Genomic DNA, 18,189 nt, shown 5'->3' with positions numbered 1-18,189 from the left:
AAAAAAAAAAAAAAAAAAAAAAAAAAAATTCAGATTAATTACTGAGGTATAAAGGAAAGAATTAGTCATATATATATATATATATATGACTTTTCTTTCATATTGAAAGAAAGGAAGAAGAAAACACAAAAATGAATTAATTAAAAACTTTTCCTCAAGGAAAATGTATTTTGCTCTTTGGATTCTGGTGACATTTCCAGATTTTTGAGGTGTATAACAGGATTCTTGCACTCTTAGTTTTGCACTCTTTTTCATTTGATGCTTCCTTTCCATTTCGACTTTTGCTTTTTTAATTTAGTTAACATTAATTTTACTTGTTGCAGAAGTATCTTATTGAAACTCTCTATTTTCTCCAGATTTTGCTTCCCTCTGCCTTTGCAAAATAGATTATTATTGTGGAGTTGCTTAGGTTAAAGGAAAAAAAAATTCTTTTTTCTAGTGCTGGCCTTCTACCACTGAGCTATGTCCTTAACCTAATTTTATTTTGAGACAAGGTCATGCTCGTTTGCCCAGACTGGCCTTGAACTGGCAATCCTCCTGCTTCAATGTCTTGAGTATCTGGAAGTACAAGTGTGTGACACCACACCATCAAGAAATCATTTTTTTTTAATACAGTAAAACTAATTTTTCGGGGTGGGGTTGTGGCTCAGTGACAAAGCTCTTGCCTAATGTGTATGAGGCACTGTGTTCAATCTTTAGCACCACATAAAAATGAACAGATAAAATAAAGGCATTCTGTCCATCTGCAACTACAAAAAATTTTAAAAAACAAAAACTAATTTTTTTTAATAGTACTGGTGATTGAACCCAGGGATACTTAACCACTGAACCACATCCCCAGCAATTTTTATTTTTAATTTTGAGACAGGGTCTCACTAAATTGTTTAGATCCTTGCTAAGTTGCAAAGGCTGGCCTGGAACTTGTGATCCTCCTGTCTCAGCCTCCCTAACCACTAGGATTATAGGTATGGTATGCACCACTGCACCTGGCTTTTTTTCCTCTTTTTACCCCAAGCAGCCAACTTTATGATCGTCGGTGTTCAAAGTTGTTTTAAGGTGGGTCTTCAAGGAAGTTCAAATAAGGAAGAACACTTTGAATGCTTAACTAAGCAAGAATTCAGTATAAAGTGTTGACTGACTGTATTCATAGAATTTGCATTGCCCAACATTTTACAAGAGAAAAATAACATTATTACACATAAAATATGTATAATCTTTTTTAAAAAATTTTTTTAATATTTATTTTTTTAGTTTTTGGCGGACACAACATCTTTGTATGTGGTGCTGAGGATCGAACCCGGGCTGCACGCATGCCAGGCGAGCGTGCTACCACTTGAGCCACATCCCCAGCCCAAAATATGTATAATCTTTGACCCAAAAATTTCTTTTAGGAATTTATTCAATAGAAGTACACATACAAATGAGTATTTTTTATAGAATTTTTCAAAACAACAAAAAATTATTAGTAACTGAAATATACATAAACAATGTTAGATAGATAAATTATAGTGCATCTGTATTTACTGATGTGGAAATACATATAAAATAGTACAGCTATAATGCACTAATGAAAAAATGTGGAAAAATATGAAGTAAAAAAAAAGAAAGTTATGCAAAATAATGTGTAAGTGAAAAATGTTGTCATTCAGTATAATCTCATTTCTCTTTTGGTACTGGGTACTGGGGATTGAATAAGGGGCATTTTATAACTGAGCTACATCCCAGTTTGCTTTTTGTTGTCAGTTTGTTTTGTTGTTTTGTTTTTGGAGTAACTCATGAGATAGGGAATAACTAAATTGCTGAGTCTGGCCTTAATTTGTGATCTTTCTGCCTCAGCCTCCCGAGCTGCTGGGATTACAGGAATGTGCCACCAAACCCAACATGTGTAATTTCATTTCTAAATATAATCTGAATGAATATGTATAAAATAAGAAAAATCTAGGAAAAATACCCACAAAACTGTTTATAGTAGTCATCTGGAAGGCTTTCTCTAATGTGATCTTTTTTTCTTTTTTATATAGTCATATTTTTAAAATCAGGCAGAACAAAATCCACTATCCAAAGATGTCATTCTACCAATCTTCCAAGACTGTTGCTCATGAGATAATGTGAAAATCTGTTTTTAGTAGGCCTGAAAATATACTTTTCCTCATATATATTACCTCTGATAATGAAATTTAGTGACTGAATGATAAATATTTCTCTGTGCTAGGACTTCTTCCTCAGATATACCAAACTATTGGCCCTTTAACAGACTCCTTAATTTTAAATTTTAAATCAATTATGTAGTTGTAGGGAGATAGCCCTGGACAGTTATAACAATGAAAATTCCTTTATCTCCTAAGTAACAAATGTAAGAAAGAAAATGATAAAAACTACTACTGTTTGGAGTGCCTGAGAATAGTTTGAGAATTCACAAGCTAGACATATAGAGAAAAAGAGTAAAAAGAAACTTAGAAAATTAAATAACTCTTTGTCTTCCCTTGCCTGCAGGCTATTCTATACCTGGATTCATATCATTAATCTGTTCTAAGATACTACCCTAGATGACAACAGCCTCAAGCCTCTATTGGTCATCTGTAGCCATAGTGCACGGGAAACATTACTATTATGTACTGTCATCTCTTTCTTAGTGATTATCTTTTTCTAAATCCTGCCTCTTTTCTTTTTTTTATTTTTTATTTATTTAATTTTTTGTTGTTGTTGTAGTTGAACACAATACCTTCATTTTATTTATTTATTTTTATGTGGTGCTGAGGATCGAACCCAGCACCCTGTACGTGCCAAGCTAGTGCTCCACCACTGAGCCTCAACCCCAGCCCTCCTGTCTCTTTCTTAAAGTTGTAAAGGTATTTATTTTATAATTATTTTTTAAATTCTACATGTGTGTATATATACATATATATGTATATATATATATATATATATATATATATATATATATACACACATATATGTATATAATTTTTAGATGGACACAATACCTTTCTTTTATTTATTTTTCTGTGGTGTTGAGGATCAAGCCCAGTGCCTCACATGTTCTAGGCAAGCACTGTACCACTGAGCTACAACGCCAGCCCCCTACATATGTTGTTATACTTCTTCCTATTATTGGTTATTACTCAATTAAAAAAAAGTTTGAAAACTCATTTGGAGAGTTTTACTTGTTTTAAGATGCTCTGAGGGAAAGGGTAATATTCAAAATCATAGTTTCTACATCCTGGTCTTCATTGCTTCTTTATTTACAGTGCTTCTCATTTACAGTTCTGTTGACAATCTGACATCACTGAAACAGAAGTTTTATGTCAGGAAGAAATGAAAAAACAAAGGAAATTTTCCTCCAAATGTTTTAATGCTGGCTGAAATGTTTGCACACCTGTGGAAAGTTATAGTTACCCGGAATATGTATATTATATGCCTGAATAAATTGTATGTTCTGAAGTAAGTTATAGTTTAACCTTAATTGGGCAGCTGAATTGTACGAAATCAAATATTAAACCAAAAAAAAAAAATCTATCTCCTCCTTAAAGAGGAGTCACAAATATGACTCTTCAAGCAGACCATGAGTCAGAGAGGGGAGGAAACTAATCCTACGGTTATTTTCAGGCCCTCAGGAAATTTGGAGATGTTTAAGGGATGTTTATGGCTCAAGCTGAGATTCTGCCAGGTTAACTTATTTTACTTCTTTCTCTCTCTCTTTCTCCTTCTCTTCTCTTGTCTTCTTCCCCTCCCTTCCCCTCCCCTCCCCTCCCCTCCCCTCCCCTCCTCTTCTCTTCTCTTCTCTCTCTCTCTCTCTCTCTCTCTCTCTCTCTCTCTCTCATGCTTAACCACTGAGACACATCCCCAGCCCTTTTGATTTTTTTATTTTGAGACAACTTCTCACCAATTAGGACCTCTAAGTTGCTGAGGCTGGCCTCAAATTTGCGAGCCTCCTTCCTCAGCCTCTCAAGTTGCTGGGATTAATGTGTGGCCCCATGCCTGTCACTTACTTTCACTTATACATTTTTATGTGTTCAAGAAATACTTTTTGAGCAACAGCATGGTGGTGTTTGCCTGTGGCATCTCAGGAGGCTGAGGCAGGAAGATTTCAAGTTCAAAGCCAACCTTGACAACTTAGTGAGACTCCATCTCAAAAAATAAAGGACTGGATATATGGCTTAGTATTAGAGTGCATGAGGCCAGAGCTCAATCCCCATCACCTCAAATAAGTAAATAAATAAATAGGACTGGGAATGTAGCTCAGTGGTAAAACACTCCTGGTCTCAATTCCTAGTACCAAAGAGAGAGACAGAAACAGAGAGAAGAGATATTTATTGAACAGGTACTATGGGTCTTCATAAGGGATACTCTCTCCTTAATGGAATTTATAGTCTAATGAGGACAGTTGATTGCAAGGTGATACAATAGATGATACGAGAGAAAAGTATATAAGCATACCCAGAGGGTGAAGTGGAGCTAGAAACAGTGGTTACATGGAAGATGTTACCTCTGTACATAATCCTTAATCACAAGAAGGAGAATTGGTTACCAGGTCTAGAAGAAAGTATGTGCAAAGGCCAATAGCAAAATAATACATTAAAAGCACTTAAAATAATTCAGGATATCTAAGCATAGTGTACTGGAAGAAAGATGAGAGGAGACAGCAGCCGCTCAAGTTGAATACTATACTATGCCACTTAGACTCAATCCTGAAGATTGGGAGGAACATCAGAAAGATAAAGAATTATACTTGATCTGAAAGACCATGTTGGCTATAGTGGGAACACTGGAATTAGAGGCCTCCTACCCCCAGCAGTATGGTGGTCAGACCTTAAATCTTGAACAACCTTAATTTATAATATATTCTTGAACCTTGGAAAGTAGAAGGTAATTTCCAAGGGCTCCCAAACAAAACACCAAAATTGAAATCTAATAGGTGAGCCAGAAGCAGTGGCACACATCTGAATCCCAGTACCAAAACCAAACAAACAAATACCCCCAAAACAAAAAGAGGAATGATAGTGAAATAAGGACATTTCAGATAAAGTAGAATTTGCTTCCAGCAGACTTTCACTTAATGAAATTTAAGTTTAGGGCTAGAGTTGTGGCTCAGAGGTAGAGCACTCACCTAGCATGTGTGAGGCACTGGGTTCGATCCTCAGCACCACATAAAGTAAAATAGAGACATTTTTGATTGTGTGGGAAATCATTGCTGTTTTTGTTTTCTATACTCCTGATTCCTCTATTAAAGTCTGTTAAAAAGAAAGAAAAAAAATAGAGATATTGTGTCCACCTATAACTAAAAACAAAAAATAAATTAAATATTTTTTAAAAGTTCAAATTTAGATAGAAGGAAAGTAGTATGAGAAAGGAGGTCTGATATACAAGAAGGAATGGTGAGCAAAGAAAATGGTAATCGGGGCTGGGAATGTGGCTCAAGCGGTAGCGCGCTCACCTGGCATGCATGCGGCCCGGGTTCGATCCTCAGCACCATATACAAACAAAGATGTTGTGTCTGCCGAAAACTAAAAAATAAATATTAAAATTATCTCTCTCTCTCTCTAAAAAAAAAAGTTAATAAAAGGACATTTTTAAAAAAAGAAAAAAATGGTAATCATCTGAATAAATCTAAACAAGTGCTACCCATATAAAATAATAATGATGATCATTAATATTTGTGAGGTAAAGAAAGAAAAAGTAGAACTGGGGATGTGGTTCAAGTGGTAGCGTGCTTGCCTAGCATGCATGAGGCACTGGGTTCGATTCTTAGCACCACGTTAAAAAAAAAAAAAAAAAGATGTTGTGTCTACCTAAAACTAAAAAATAAATATTGTTTTTTTAAAAAAAGTATTGGACAACTAGGAGAGTGGTAAATATATTAGTTTTTCATATTTAGATTTTATGTTAATTTCATTTATTTTTAATTTTTTTGTACTGGAGGTTGAACTCCAAGGCACTTAACCACTGAGCCACATTTCCAGCTTTTTTATTTATTTATTTTTATAGTGAGACAGGGTGTCAGTAAGTGGCTTAGGGCCTTGCTAAATTGCTGAGACTAACTTTGAACTTGTGATCTTCCTGCCTCAGATTCCTGAGTTGCTGGGATTACAGGTGTGAGCCACCATGCCTGGCTAGATTTTATGTTAATTTTAAATTAATTGCCATGCATGTTAAAATGTCACCAGGTAACTTCTGAAAGAAACAAATGCACCAGGCATGGTGGTGCACACCTGTAATCCTACCTACCCAGCAGCTTCGGAGGCTGAGGCAGGAGGTTCTTGAATTCAAAGCCAGCCTCAGCAATTTAGCAAGGCCCTAAGTAATTCAGTGAGACCCTGTCTCTAAATAAAATACAGAAGATAGCTGGGAATGTGGCTCAGTAGTTAAGCACCCCTGTTTTCACTCCCCAGTATCAGTAAATAAATCAATGGGAAACATGCAGGGGTAGGGGTGTAGCTCAGTGGTAGAGCACTTGCCTAGCACATGTGAGGCACTGGGTTCCATCCTTAGCACCACATGAAAAAATAATAAAATGTATTTTTAAAAAATAAACAAATGCATAACTTCTAAGCCAATAAAAAGGGAAAACAGAATTTTAAAAGATTTTGAAATCTGTGCCACTTTAGTTTTTATTTACCTCTGTTTTGCTAAATAACTTCTGTAAGCTTTAGTTTCCTCATTTTTAAGTTGTGGGTTAGTAGTAGTTATTACTACCTTTCTTACAGGGTTATTACAAAGATATAATCAGGTAAGGGATTAAGAAAGCTTAGCACAATCTCACAGTTAAAAATTGTTCAGTGAGGCTGCTACTTTTTTAGTGATAGAGGGGGAGAGAGAGAGAGAATTTTTCAATATTTATTTTTTAGTTATCGGCGGACACAACATCCTTGTTTGCATGTGGTGCTGAGGATCCAACCCGGGCCGCACGCATGCGCGCTACCGCTTGAGCCACATCCCCAGCCCCGAGGCTGCTACTTTTGCCATGACCCGCTATCAGAAGAATATAAAAAAGCAGAGTGATTCATATAAGGTGCCCAGAGCTTTTCGCGACTGTCTGCAAGCAGAGAAACTTGGAGACCATTAAGAAGCAGAAAAGGCAAACAAGAAGAAGGAACCCAAATAGCTTTGTGGCTGCATATCTAACTCTCTTGCTCTTTGTCTGTGTGCCCGGAACCAGTTCCACCAGGCTCATATTTCCTCCGGTAGTGCTCACAGTTCCCATAATCCATGACATTCCCTTTCCCCTGAATCTGCAGCTGATCCCTTTTATGCTTCCTGTCTCTAAGGTAGCCTCTTTCCCCCTGAGCCACTCCTGGGGATGAGAGGCTTATCCCTTCGGAGTGTTATTTTGTTTGTTTTTTAAATTCTTGGGGGGTGGTTGTTGATAGACCTTTATTTTATTCATTTATTTATATATGGTACTGAGAAATGAACCCAGTACCTCACACATGCAAGGCAAGTGCTCTATCACTGAGCCACAACCCCAGCCCCCTTCACAGTGGTTTTTATTCCTGTGGGGCACAACCCAAAGTATTAAAGAGTTAGCTTTGTAGGGCTGGGGATGTGGCTCAAGCGGTAGCGCGCTCACCTGGCATGCGTGTGGCCCGGGTTCGATCCTCAGCACCACATACAAACAAAGATGTTGTATCCGCTGAAAACTAAAAAATAAATATTAAAAAAATTTAAAAAAGAAAAAAGAGTTAGCTTTGTAATTCAATAAATAAATAAATCCTCAATAAATATTAGACATGACTGTATTGATAAAAGATTATTTTAGGACAACTCTTGCTAATGTGTAAAATCATGCTAGACCCTACCTGCTAGCCTTTCACCCAGCTTCTCTCCAAGGACAAAGCTACAGCCAAATACAGCTAAAGAGTATTGAAAAGTTGAGCCAGTTACAGTGGTGCATGCCTGAGGGCTGAGGCAGGAAAGTTGCAAGTTCAAGACCTGCCTCAGCAATTTAGCAAGACCCTGTCTCAAAATTAAAAAAAAATAAAGCCCAGCGTTATAGTTTACACCTGTAATCCCAGCAACTCGGGAGGCTGAGGCAGGGGGGTCGCAAGTTCAAAGCCAGCCTCAGCAATTTAGGGAGACCCTAACCAACTTAGCAAGACTATGACTCAAAAAAATAAATAAATAAAAATAAAAAGGGCTGGGGATGTGGCTCCATGGCTAAGCGCCCCTGAGTTTAATCCCTGGTACCAAAATAATAATAACAATATGAAGAAGAAAACCATAGATAGATAGATAGATAGATAATTAGTTCTGGGGATGTAGCTCAGTGGTAGAGCCCCCTGGGCTCAATCCCCAGTACCAGAAAATATTGAACAACTCTGATAACTCTGATAGATGTTCCTTGTGTTAATCATAACCCTTTCCTTATAATCTTCAGAATTCACTATGTGCCTTTCCTTTAAAAGTTCAAAACATCAAAGCTTTTCACACTTGATCCCAACCAACTTGATCTCATAATTTTTCTTTAAACTTTTGAGTTAGAGTCTATAAACATATTTGTGATCTCCCTTCTTGACATTTTGCTTAGGATACTTATCCATTTTGAAAAATAAGTAGAATTTGGATGATTTCTTCCACGTGGAAAACCATCCCTCTCTGCCAGGTTCAACCTATTTATCCTTCAGTCCCCCCAGTAAAAGTCCTATAGGAGTTCCCAACTACTCTAAAAGTGATTTATGCCTCTCTTCTACTGCTTTTTCAAATGAATTTTTATTTACTTTATGTTGTAACAATTTTCATCAAGCTTACATGGTTTTCCAGCTAGACTTTTAGCTTCTTAAGACAATAATTTCTTCTGTTTTTTTTTTTTTAAAGAGAGAGTGAGAGAGGAGAGAGAGAGAGAGAGAGAGAGAGAGAATTTTTAATATTTATTTTTTAGTTCTCGGCAGACACAACATCTTTGTTGGTATGTGGTGCTGAGGATCGAACCCGGGCCGCACGCATGCCAGGCGAGCGCGCTACCGCCTGAGCCACATCCCCAGCCCCTCTTCTGTTTTTTTTTTTTAATGTTTATTTATTTTTTAAATTATAGTTACACAAAATACTTTTATTTTATCTATTCATATGTTGTGCTGAGGATCAAACCCAGGGCCCTGCACGTGCTAGCGGGCACTCTACCGCTGAGCCACAACCCCAACCCTTCTTATGTTTTTATATATTCCCTGTAGCTTCTAAGGAAGAGGAACTAGCATTTAAACACCTCCAATATTCTAGGCACTATGCTAAATGCTTTATCATATATTTCATCTCATTTAATCCTCACAGCAAGCATGAAAATGGATACTAGTGTCCCCATTTTTTAGATGAGGATATTGTACTTGAGAAAGGTTAAGTAACAAAAAATAAAATAAAACCACACTTACCAAACTCAAAAAGAAAGAAAGAAAGGTTAAATAACATATCCAAGACACCTTAACTAGTCAGTGGGTTTCTGTAGCTTCCCATCAGATTAGCCTGCTTGGTTAGAAATGTAATTCCAAGGTAGAGAGCTTGCCTAGCATGTGCAAGATCCTGAGTTCCATTCCCAGCCCTGAAAAACAACAACAACAACAAAAATTGTATATAAAGCATATTAAGGGGAAGTAAAAGACCTAAATGATTTAACTTTTTTCCTTTATGTCATATTTTTACCCCAGTCTGAAATTTAGTGTATCATGGAAACACTTCTAGAGAGCCAAAATTCTCTGGATGCAGTGGTGCATGCCTATAATCCCAGTGGTTTGGGAGGCTGATGCAGTAGTTTTGCAAGTTCAAAGCCAGCCTCTAAATAAAATATTTTTTTAAAAAAGGGCTGGGGATGTCACTCAGTGGTAAAGGTCCACTGACTGGGTTCAATTCCTGATACCAAAAAAAAAAGAAAAAAAGCTGGGTGTGGTGGTACACACCTATAATCCCAGTGGTTTGGGAGACTGAGATAAGTTGGACAAAGAGTTCAAAGCCAGCTTCAGCATTTTAGCAAGGCCCTAAGAACTCAGTGAGACCCTATCTCTAAGTAAAATATAAAAAGGGCTAGGGAAGTAGCTCAGTACCAAAAACAAAATATATTTAAAAAAAAAAAAAAAAAAAGCCAGGGTTGGGGATGTGGCTCAAGCGGTAGCACGCTCGCCTGGCATGCGTGCGGCCTGGGTTTAATCCTCAGCACCACATACAAACAAAGATGTTGTCGTCCACCGAAAAGTAAAAATAAATATTAAAAAAAAAATTCTAAAAAAAAAAGTCAAAGTTCTTTTCAAAAATTAAAATTTAGCATGCCAGTTAATTAGCAGCCAAACCATAGAAATTCACTAAAGAGGTTGAAGTTAGACAGAAAATAATATTTGCGGAAGTTTAGATTAAGGAGATTAAAGAAACATTCCATTGTCTACTTTGCTTTAAGTTCAAGTGATATGAAATGATTCACAGAAACCACATCTTATACTTAGGATGCTGGCTGGAAGTCAGTACCCATTTCAGAACACTGTTTCTGTTCTTTTCCTCTTTCCTAGGGTTATACATCTTTTTGGAATGACTGTATATCATCTGGCCTGCGAGGGGGCATCCTGATAGAACTAGCCATGCGGGGTCGAATCTCTCTGGAACCCCCCACCATGCGTAAGAAGCGACTACTAGACAGAAAGGTACAGCATCTTCTGTGAACATCTTCTAAACTTATGGAAAGGCAAATACCAACAGTACATTTTGGAAGAATAAGAAGATTTGAATAGTAAGACATGATAAATATCTCTGACTCAGTTGTCCCATAAATAAACAGGTTTAATTTTCCTGTAGCAGAGGCAGTAACCTAACTAACCTTAGTCTAAAAGATCATACGGGGTTGGGGGTATAGCTCAATGGTAGAGTGCTTGTCCAGCACATGGGAGGCCCTGGGTTTGATCCTCAGCACCACATAAAATTAAATACATAAGGGTATTGTGTCCATCTACAACTAAAAATATTTTTTTAAAAAAAGAGTCATAGGAAGCTCATGAGTTTTGTCTTTTTTATACAAAAAAATTACATTTAGAATGGTGTTGGTTATTTCTCCCTCTATTTCTATAGTTATAACATTATGAAATATAATATTATACAGCAGAAGGAATCATCTGAGTGGGTCAGTTTTTTGCTTGACTTGGTTATTTTGTGTTCAGTTCTTCCATCTACTATAAGTCTATTGCAACATAAAAACTATATTCCTTTTTTTCTTCCTGAATTATATTTCTGTATTCATTTTCTTACTAATTTTTTCTGCTTACAACTTCTAAGCTCTCTTCTGAAACTACATCCTTAGGTAGAACAAGCTTCCTTTCTTTATTTTTCTCCTTTAACCTGTGTGTGGCATTTGACATTTTTGAGCACCCCCTCCTACTTGAAACTTTCACCATTATTGGTCTTTCTTTATATTGTACTATACCCCATTTCCTTTACTTCTCCATTCCTTAGCATAAAAGTCTCAGTTTGTATTCTGTTATGTGATTTTCTATCCTTTTGAAAATACCACTTAACTTCGAAGTTGTATCTATCACCTACGTGAAATTAACTCCCAAATTTCTAGGCATATCTTATTCATCCTCCAGGAAAATCCTCCTCCTCTTCCTCTTCTTCCTTCTTGTTCTCCACTGCTTTTTTACCTCTGTCTTCTCATCCCCCACCTTTTTCTTTCTTTTTGTTTTACTATTAGGTGTTGAATCCAGGGGTGCTCTAAACTTCCAATGAACTACATCCTGAGCCACTTTTTTTTTTTTTTTTTTTTTTTGTAGTTGTGTATGGACAACATGCATTTTTTTTATTTGTTTATTTTATGCAGGGCTGAGGATTGACTCCAGTACCTCACACATGCTAGGCAAGCACTCTGCCACTGAACTGCAGCCCCAGCCCTTCAGCCATTTTTAAAAATTTTATTTTGAGACACCCTTGCTAAGTTGCTGAGGGTAGCCTCATACTTGCAATATTCCTGCCTCAGCTTCCTGAGTGGCTGGGGTTGTAGATATGTGCTGCCATGCCTGGTTTGTCTGGACAATTCCACTTGGCTGCCCAATATCAGTTAAAACCGTGCTTATTGAGCCTGGTGTGGTGATGCATGCCTATAATTCCAACAACTTGGGAGTCTGAGGCAGAAGGATCAAAATTCAAAGCCAGCCTCACTTAACTAACTTGTCAGTGAGGTTCTAAGTAACTTACCAAGACTATCTCAAAAAATAAAAAGAGCTGAAGAGGTAGCTCAGTGGTTAAGGGTCTGTCTCTAGATTCAATCACTGGTACTAAAAAAAGAAAACCAGATTTATTGGTCTAGGGCTATAGATCAGTGGTAAAGTACTTGCCTACCATGAGCAAGTCCCTGGGTTCAATCTCTAGCACTGTAAAAATTAAAAATAAAAAATTTTTTAAAATCAGCTTTTCTCGGGGAGGGGAGGGGAGGGGAGGGGGGATAGTAGAGGATAGGAAAGGCAGCAGAATACAACAGACACTAGTATGGCAATATGTAAATCAATGGAAGTGTAACTGATGTGATTCTGCAATCTGTGTACGGGGTAAAAATGGGAGTTCATAACCCACTTGAATCAAAGTGTGAAATATGATATGTCAAGAACTATGTAATGTTTTGAACAACCAACAATAAAAAAATAAATAAATAAAATATCCAGACTGTAAAAAAAAAAAAAAATCAGCTTTTCTCCAAAACTGGCTTTCTTTCCTGGCTTTTTCCTACCTTTGTTAACAGTTTCACAGGTGGTTGTTCAGACTCAAGGAAGTTATTAAATCTTCCCTTCATTATTTATATCTCTTTTGTCTCTAGTGTCCACTTCAAATGTTATTTTTCTCTTCTCCCTAACACATCATATTGTATTTTAAACTTTCTTCAGGCTGGGCACAGAGGCACAAGCCTATAATCCCAGTGGCTACGGAGGCTGAGGGAGGAGGATTACAAATTCAAAGCCAGCCTCCGCAATTTAGCAAGGCCCTAAGCAACTTAGCAAGACCCCGTCTCAAAATAAAAAAAAGGGCTGGGGATGTGGCTCAGTGGTTAAGCACCCCTAGGTTCATCCCTGGTACCCCAAAAAAACCAAAACCACCTTTTTTCAGGACAGGGAAAAGTGTATTATGAAACTATAGTACTGAAAGATTTTAATTTAAATGAAGTGAACAACTCAAGGTTTTTTGTTTCTTCTTTTCTCAAAGGTGCTGCTAAAGTCAGACAGCCCAACAGGTGATGTTTTACTGGATGAAACTCTCAAACACATCAAAGCAACTGAACCCACAGAAACTGTCCAAACATGGATAGAGCTTCTCACTGGTAAAATTACTCAAAATGATCACAATTCCACACTTGATTATCTTTGTCCTTCTCTTAAGGTTGAGATAAGAAGTACAGAAATTCAACGTGCTGGGTAAGATACATACAAAGCTTCATCTTATGTTCTGCCACCCTCCTCTGAAAAGCTCTTTTAACAGTGTTCTTCACAAGAAATTTTTCTAACATCTTTATTAAGATGATAACCAGAGGGCTGGGGATATAGCTCAGTTGGTAGAGTACTTCCCTCACACACACAAAGCCCTGGGTTAAATCCCCAGAACCACAAAAAAAAAAAAAAAGAAGAAGAAGAAAAAGAGATGATAATCAGAATATTGACATTGATACACTCCACCAAAATTGAATTTTTCCCAGTTTTGTTTTGGTTTTTTTTGGTACTAGAGATTGAACCCAGGATGCTTAACCGCTGAGTCACATCCCCAGCCCTTTTTGTATTTTATTTAGAGACAGGGTCTCACTAAGTTGCTTCTCACCTCACTAAATTGCTGAGGCTGGCTTTGAGCTCATAATCCTCCTGCCTCAGCCTCCTGAGCCACTGGGATTACAGGTATGCATCACCACGGCCAGGGAATTTTTCCCAGTTTTAACTTGACTCTATTGCCAAATATGCCAAATAGTATTTCATTGTATGAATATACCACATTTGTTTATCAGTTCACCAGTTGATGGAAGTTGAGGTATTTTCACTTTTTAGCGATTGTGAATAATGCTGCTGTGAACATACAATACTTATGGCAAGAGGATGTATACTACATGACCAGCAGTTGTACTGCTAGGTATATATCCAAAAGTACTGAAATCAGGGACCTGATAACCCCAGTGTTCAAAGTAGTCAAAAGGTGAGAACAACACAAATGTGCATCAGATGATGAATGAATAAACAAAAATGAATGAATACATACCAAGGAATATTAATCAGTCTTAAAAAGGAATGAGTATGTTTAACCTTTGGGAAACCACCAAACTCTACCATTTTAGATTTCCACCAGCAACGTACCAAGGTTCTAATTTCTCCATATCCTGGTCAATACTAGTTCTTTTCTGTTTTTTATTTCCCCTCCTTTATTATAGCCATTCCATTGGTTTAAAATAATATCTCATTATGATTTTGATTTGCATTTGACAAATGACTGGTGATATGGAGCATCTTTTCATGTGCTTATTGGATGTGTCCAACTTCTTTAGAAAAACATCTATTCAAGCCCTTTTTTTTAAGTTGTAGATGGACACAATACCTTAATTTTTATGACGCTGGGGATCGAACACAGTGCCTCACACATGCAAGGCAATTGAACTATCATAGAGCTATAACCCCAGTCCCCTTTTTTCATTTTTAAATTGTTTTTGTTGTTGTTGTTGTTGTTACTGGGTTTTAAAGGCTCTTTACATTTTTTTTTTTAATGGTGCTAGGTATTGAACCCAGGGGCACTCTACCACTAAGCTATATCCCCAGCTCTTATTATTTATTACATTACTATATTATAATTATATTATTATTATTATTTTGGTACTGGAGATTGAATCTAAGGATGCTTTTAACACTGAGCTACATTCCCATCTCTTTTTAGTTATTTATTTTGAGATAAGATCTCACTAACTTGCTTAGGGCCTCACTAATATTGCTAAGGCTGGCCTCGAACTTGTGATCTTCCCATCTCAGCCTCCCTAGACACTGGGATTATAAGCATGTGCCACCCACTGCACCCAGCTTTTTTTTTTTTTTTCCTCCCTTTTTTTGAGATAAGTCTCACTAAGTTGCTTAGGGCCTTCAAATTTGCTAAGGTTGCCTTTGAACTTGTGATCCTCCTGCCTCAGCTGGGATTATAGGCGTGCACCATCATACCCAGTTTAGAAGTTCTTTTATCAGTCCTTTATCAAATGTATAATTTGCAGATATTTTCATGGATGACAATATTCTTATTTTCTTGATTATACCCTTTAATGTACAAAAGTTCTTAATTTTGATAAAGTCCAATTATTTTTGCTTTTATTGCTTGTGTGAAATCATTGCTAAATTCAGTTTAAAGAATATTTTTCCTGTTTTCTTCTAAGAGTATTAAATTTTAGTCCTTGAGATCTTTTTTTTGTTTGTTTTGGTGCCAAGGAATTGAATCCAGTACCTCATGTGTGCTAGGCAAAAAGCACTATATCACTGAGCTCCATCGCCAGATTCACTGATTTCATTTTAAGTTAATAAAAATTACCATATATGGTGCAAAATAAAGGTGTATCTTCATTCTTGAGCATGTGGATATCAGCTGTGTTCTGATTTCTCAGCACTTTTTATTGAGGAAAAAAAAACTGTACTTTTCTTGTTGAATGGTCTTGGCAGCATTGTTAAAAACCAAGTGATCAAGGGCTGGGGCTGTAGCTAAGTAGCTGAGTGCTCTCCTACCAGGTGTGAGGCAAATCCTTAGCACTGCATAAAAAATAAACAAAAAAAGTGATCAGCTAGGTTTGATGGTGCATGCCTATGATCCCAGTGACTCAGGAGGCTGAGTCAGGAGGATTGCAAGTTTGAGGCCAGACTCAGCAATTCAGGGGGTCCTAAGCAATTTAGTAAGACCCTGTCTCAAAATAAAACTAAAAAAAAGGGCTGGGGATGTGGCTCAAGCAGTAGCACGCTTGCCTAGCATGCTCGGGGCGCTGGGTTCCATCCTCAGCACCACATTAAAAAAAAAATAAGATAAAATAAAGATGTTGTGTTCATCTTAAATATTAAAAAAATAATAATAAAAAATAAAAAGGTCTGTGGATGTGGCTCAGTAGTTAAATGCCCCTACTACCCAAAAAGGAAAAAAAAAAAAATTTGACCAAGCCAAGTGTGGTGTCAGACATCTCTAGTCCCAGCTGTTCAGGAGACTGAAGCAGAGGGATGCTTGAGTCTAAAAGTTCAAGGCCAGCTTGGGCAACATAGCAAGACCCCAGCTTTAAAAAAAAAAAAATGTAGATCAATCATATATGTGAAGGTTTATTTCTGGGCTCTGTATTCTATTGCTTTGGTCTATATGTCTGTCTGAATGTTGTATCATACTGTTTTAATTACTCTAGCTTTTTAGTACGTTTCTAAGGCAGGAAGTGTGATTCCACCAACTTCATTCTTTTTGAAGATTGTTTGGGCTACTTTGGGCCCTTTGCAATTCTAAATCAATTTGAGGAATGGCTCTTCCATTTCTTCAGAAAAGACTCTTAGAATCTGATGGGAACTGTGTTGAACTTGTAGATCACTTTGAATAGTATTGATATCTTAATAATGTTAATATTCATTAATATGGGATATCTTCCCATTTTTTCCAGTCTTCTTTAATTTCTTTTTTTTTTAAGAGAGAGAGAATTTTAATATTTATTTTTTAGCTTTTCAGTGGACACAACCTCTTTATTTGTATGTAGTGCTGAGGATCAAACCCAGGCCGCACGCCTGCCAGGCAAGCGGGCTACCTACCGCTTGAGCCACATCCCCAGCCCAAATTTCTTTTTTTTTTAATATTTATTTTTTAGTAGTTGTTGGACACAATAACTTCATTTTATTTATTTATTTTTATGTGGTGCTGAGGAATGAATCCAGGGCCTCACACATGCTAGGCTAGCGCTGTACCTCTGAGCCTCAAACCCAGCCCTTCTTTAATTTCTTTTAGCAATGTTTTGTGGTTTTCAGTGTACAAATCTTTTATTATTATTATTTTTTTAGTTGTAAATGGATACAATACTTTTATTTATTTTTATGTGATGCTGAGGATTAAACCCAGTACCTCGCACATGCTAGGCAAGTGCTCCACCACTGAGCTACAACCGTGCCCTCAGTGTACAAATCTTTCATCCCTGTGGTTCAACTTATTCCTAAGCATTTTTTTTTTTTTGAGATGCTATTGGAAATGGATTTGCTTTCTTTTTTCTTTTTAATATTTGTCTTATAGTTGTAGTTGGACACACTATCTTTATTTTATTTATTTATTTTTTTTATGTTGTGCTGAGGATTGAACCCAGGGGCTCACATGTGCTAGGCGAGCCTCTACCGCTGAGCCATAATCCCAACTCTGGAATTGCTTTCTTAATTTCCTTTTCAGATTGTTCAAATCTCATGTTTAGAAATTCAACTGATGTTTGTGTGTTGATCTTGTACCCTATAAACATAGCTGAATTTATTAGCTTTGGTACTTTTTCATCCATGTTTCTTTTGGATTTTTTATATATAGAATTATGTCATCTTAAATAGAATTAGTTTGACCTTTTCCTTTCCAAATTGGATGTATTTATTTATTTATTTATTTACTTAATTATTTATTGACTGATCTTCTAATACCTCTGGCTAAAACTTCTACTGCATTATTGAGTAGTAATCATAAAAGCAAGCATCCTTGTATTTTTTCTGACCTTTGAAAAAAGCTTTCTGTCACCATTGAATATGGTATCAGGTATGGGGTTCTTCATAAATAAATATAATTTTTCCTAATTTTCTGAGAATTTTTATCAAGAAAAGGTGTTTTATGTATTTGTTTTTTTTTCCTTTTGCTAATTAATGTGATATATTACTTTCTTTCATTTTCTTATGCTGAATTCCTATGATAAATTTTATTTGATTTTAAAAAATTTTAACTGTAGATGGGAACAATATCTTTATTTATTTTATGTGGTACAGAGAATTGAGCCAGTGCCTCACACATGCTTAGGCAAGTGCTCTGCCACTGAGCCACAACCCCAGCCCTGGTGTTAATTCTTTATATGGTTTGTATATAAGGTGTTCCCCAAAAGCTCCTGTGTTAATGCAGGAATGTTCAAAGGGGAAATGATTGAATTAGGGGAATTATGATCTAATCAGTCCATTCTAGTTTGAATGTGCTAACCGGGTAGTAACTGTAGGCAGATGGGGTATGGCTAAAGGAGGTGGGTCACTGGAGGGGGGCCTT

At 36.7% G+C, this 18,189-nt stretch overlaps 1 protein-coding gene across 2 annotated transcripts in view; it reads left to right on the top strand.

Annotated features, from left to right (window-relative positions):
- GOLPH3L (golgi phosphoprotein 3 like) overlaps nt 1-18,189 on the top strand; it is a 45,958-nt gene that overhangs the window by 18,574 nt on the left and 9,195 nt on the right. For both annotated transcript variants that reach the window (XM_081307072.1, XM_081307071.1), the window contains 2 exons: nt 10,482-10,613; nt 13,153-13,267. In XM_081307072.1, coding sequence (XP_081163198.1) covers nt 10,482-10,613; nt 13,153-13,267 — 247 coding nt within the window. The remainder of the gene's footprint in view (nt 1-10,481; nt 10,614-13,152; nt 13,268-18,189) is intronic.

Source organism: Spermophilus citellus (genome assembly GCF_964194105.1).
Source record: "Spermophilus citellus genome assembly, chromosome: 9".
NCBI classification, from domain to species: Eukaryota; Metazoa; Chordata; class Mammalia; order Rodentia; family Sciuridae; genus Spermophilus; species Spermophilus citellus.
Note: the sequence above shows the minus strand (reverse complement) of the source record. Positions and strands in the feature narration are given on the sequence as shown.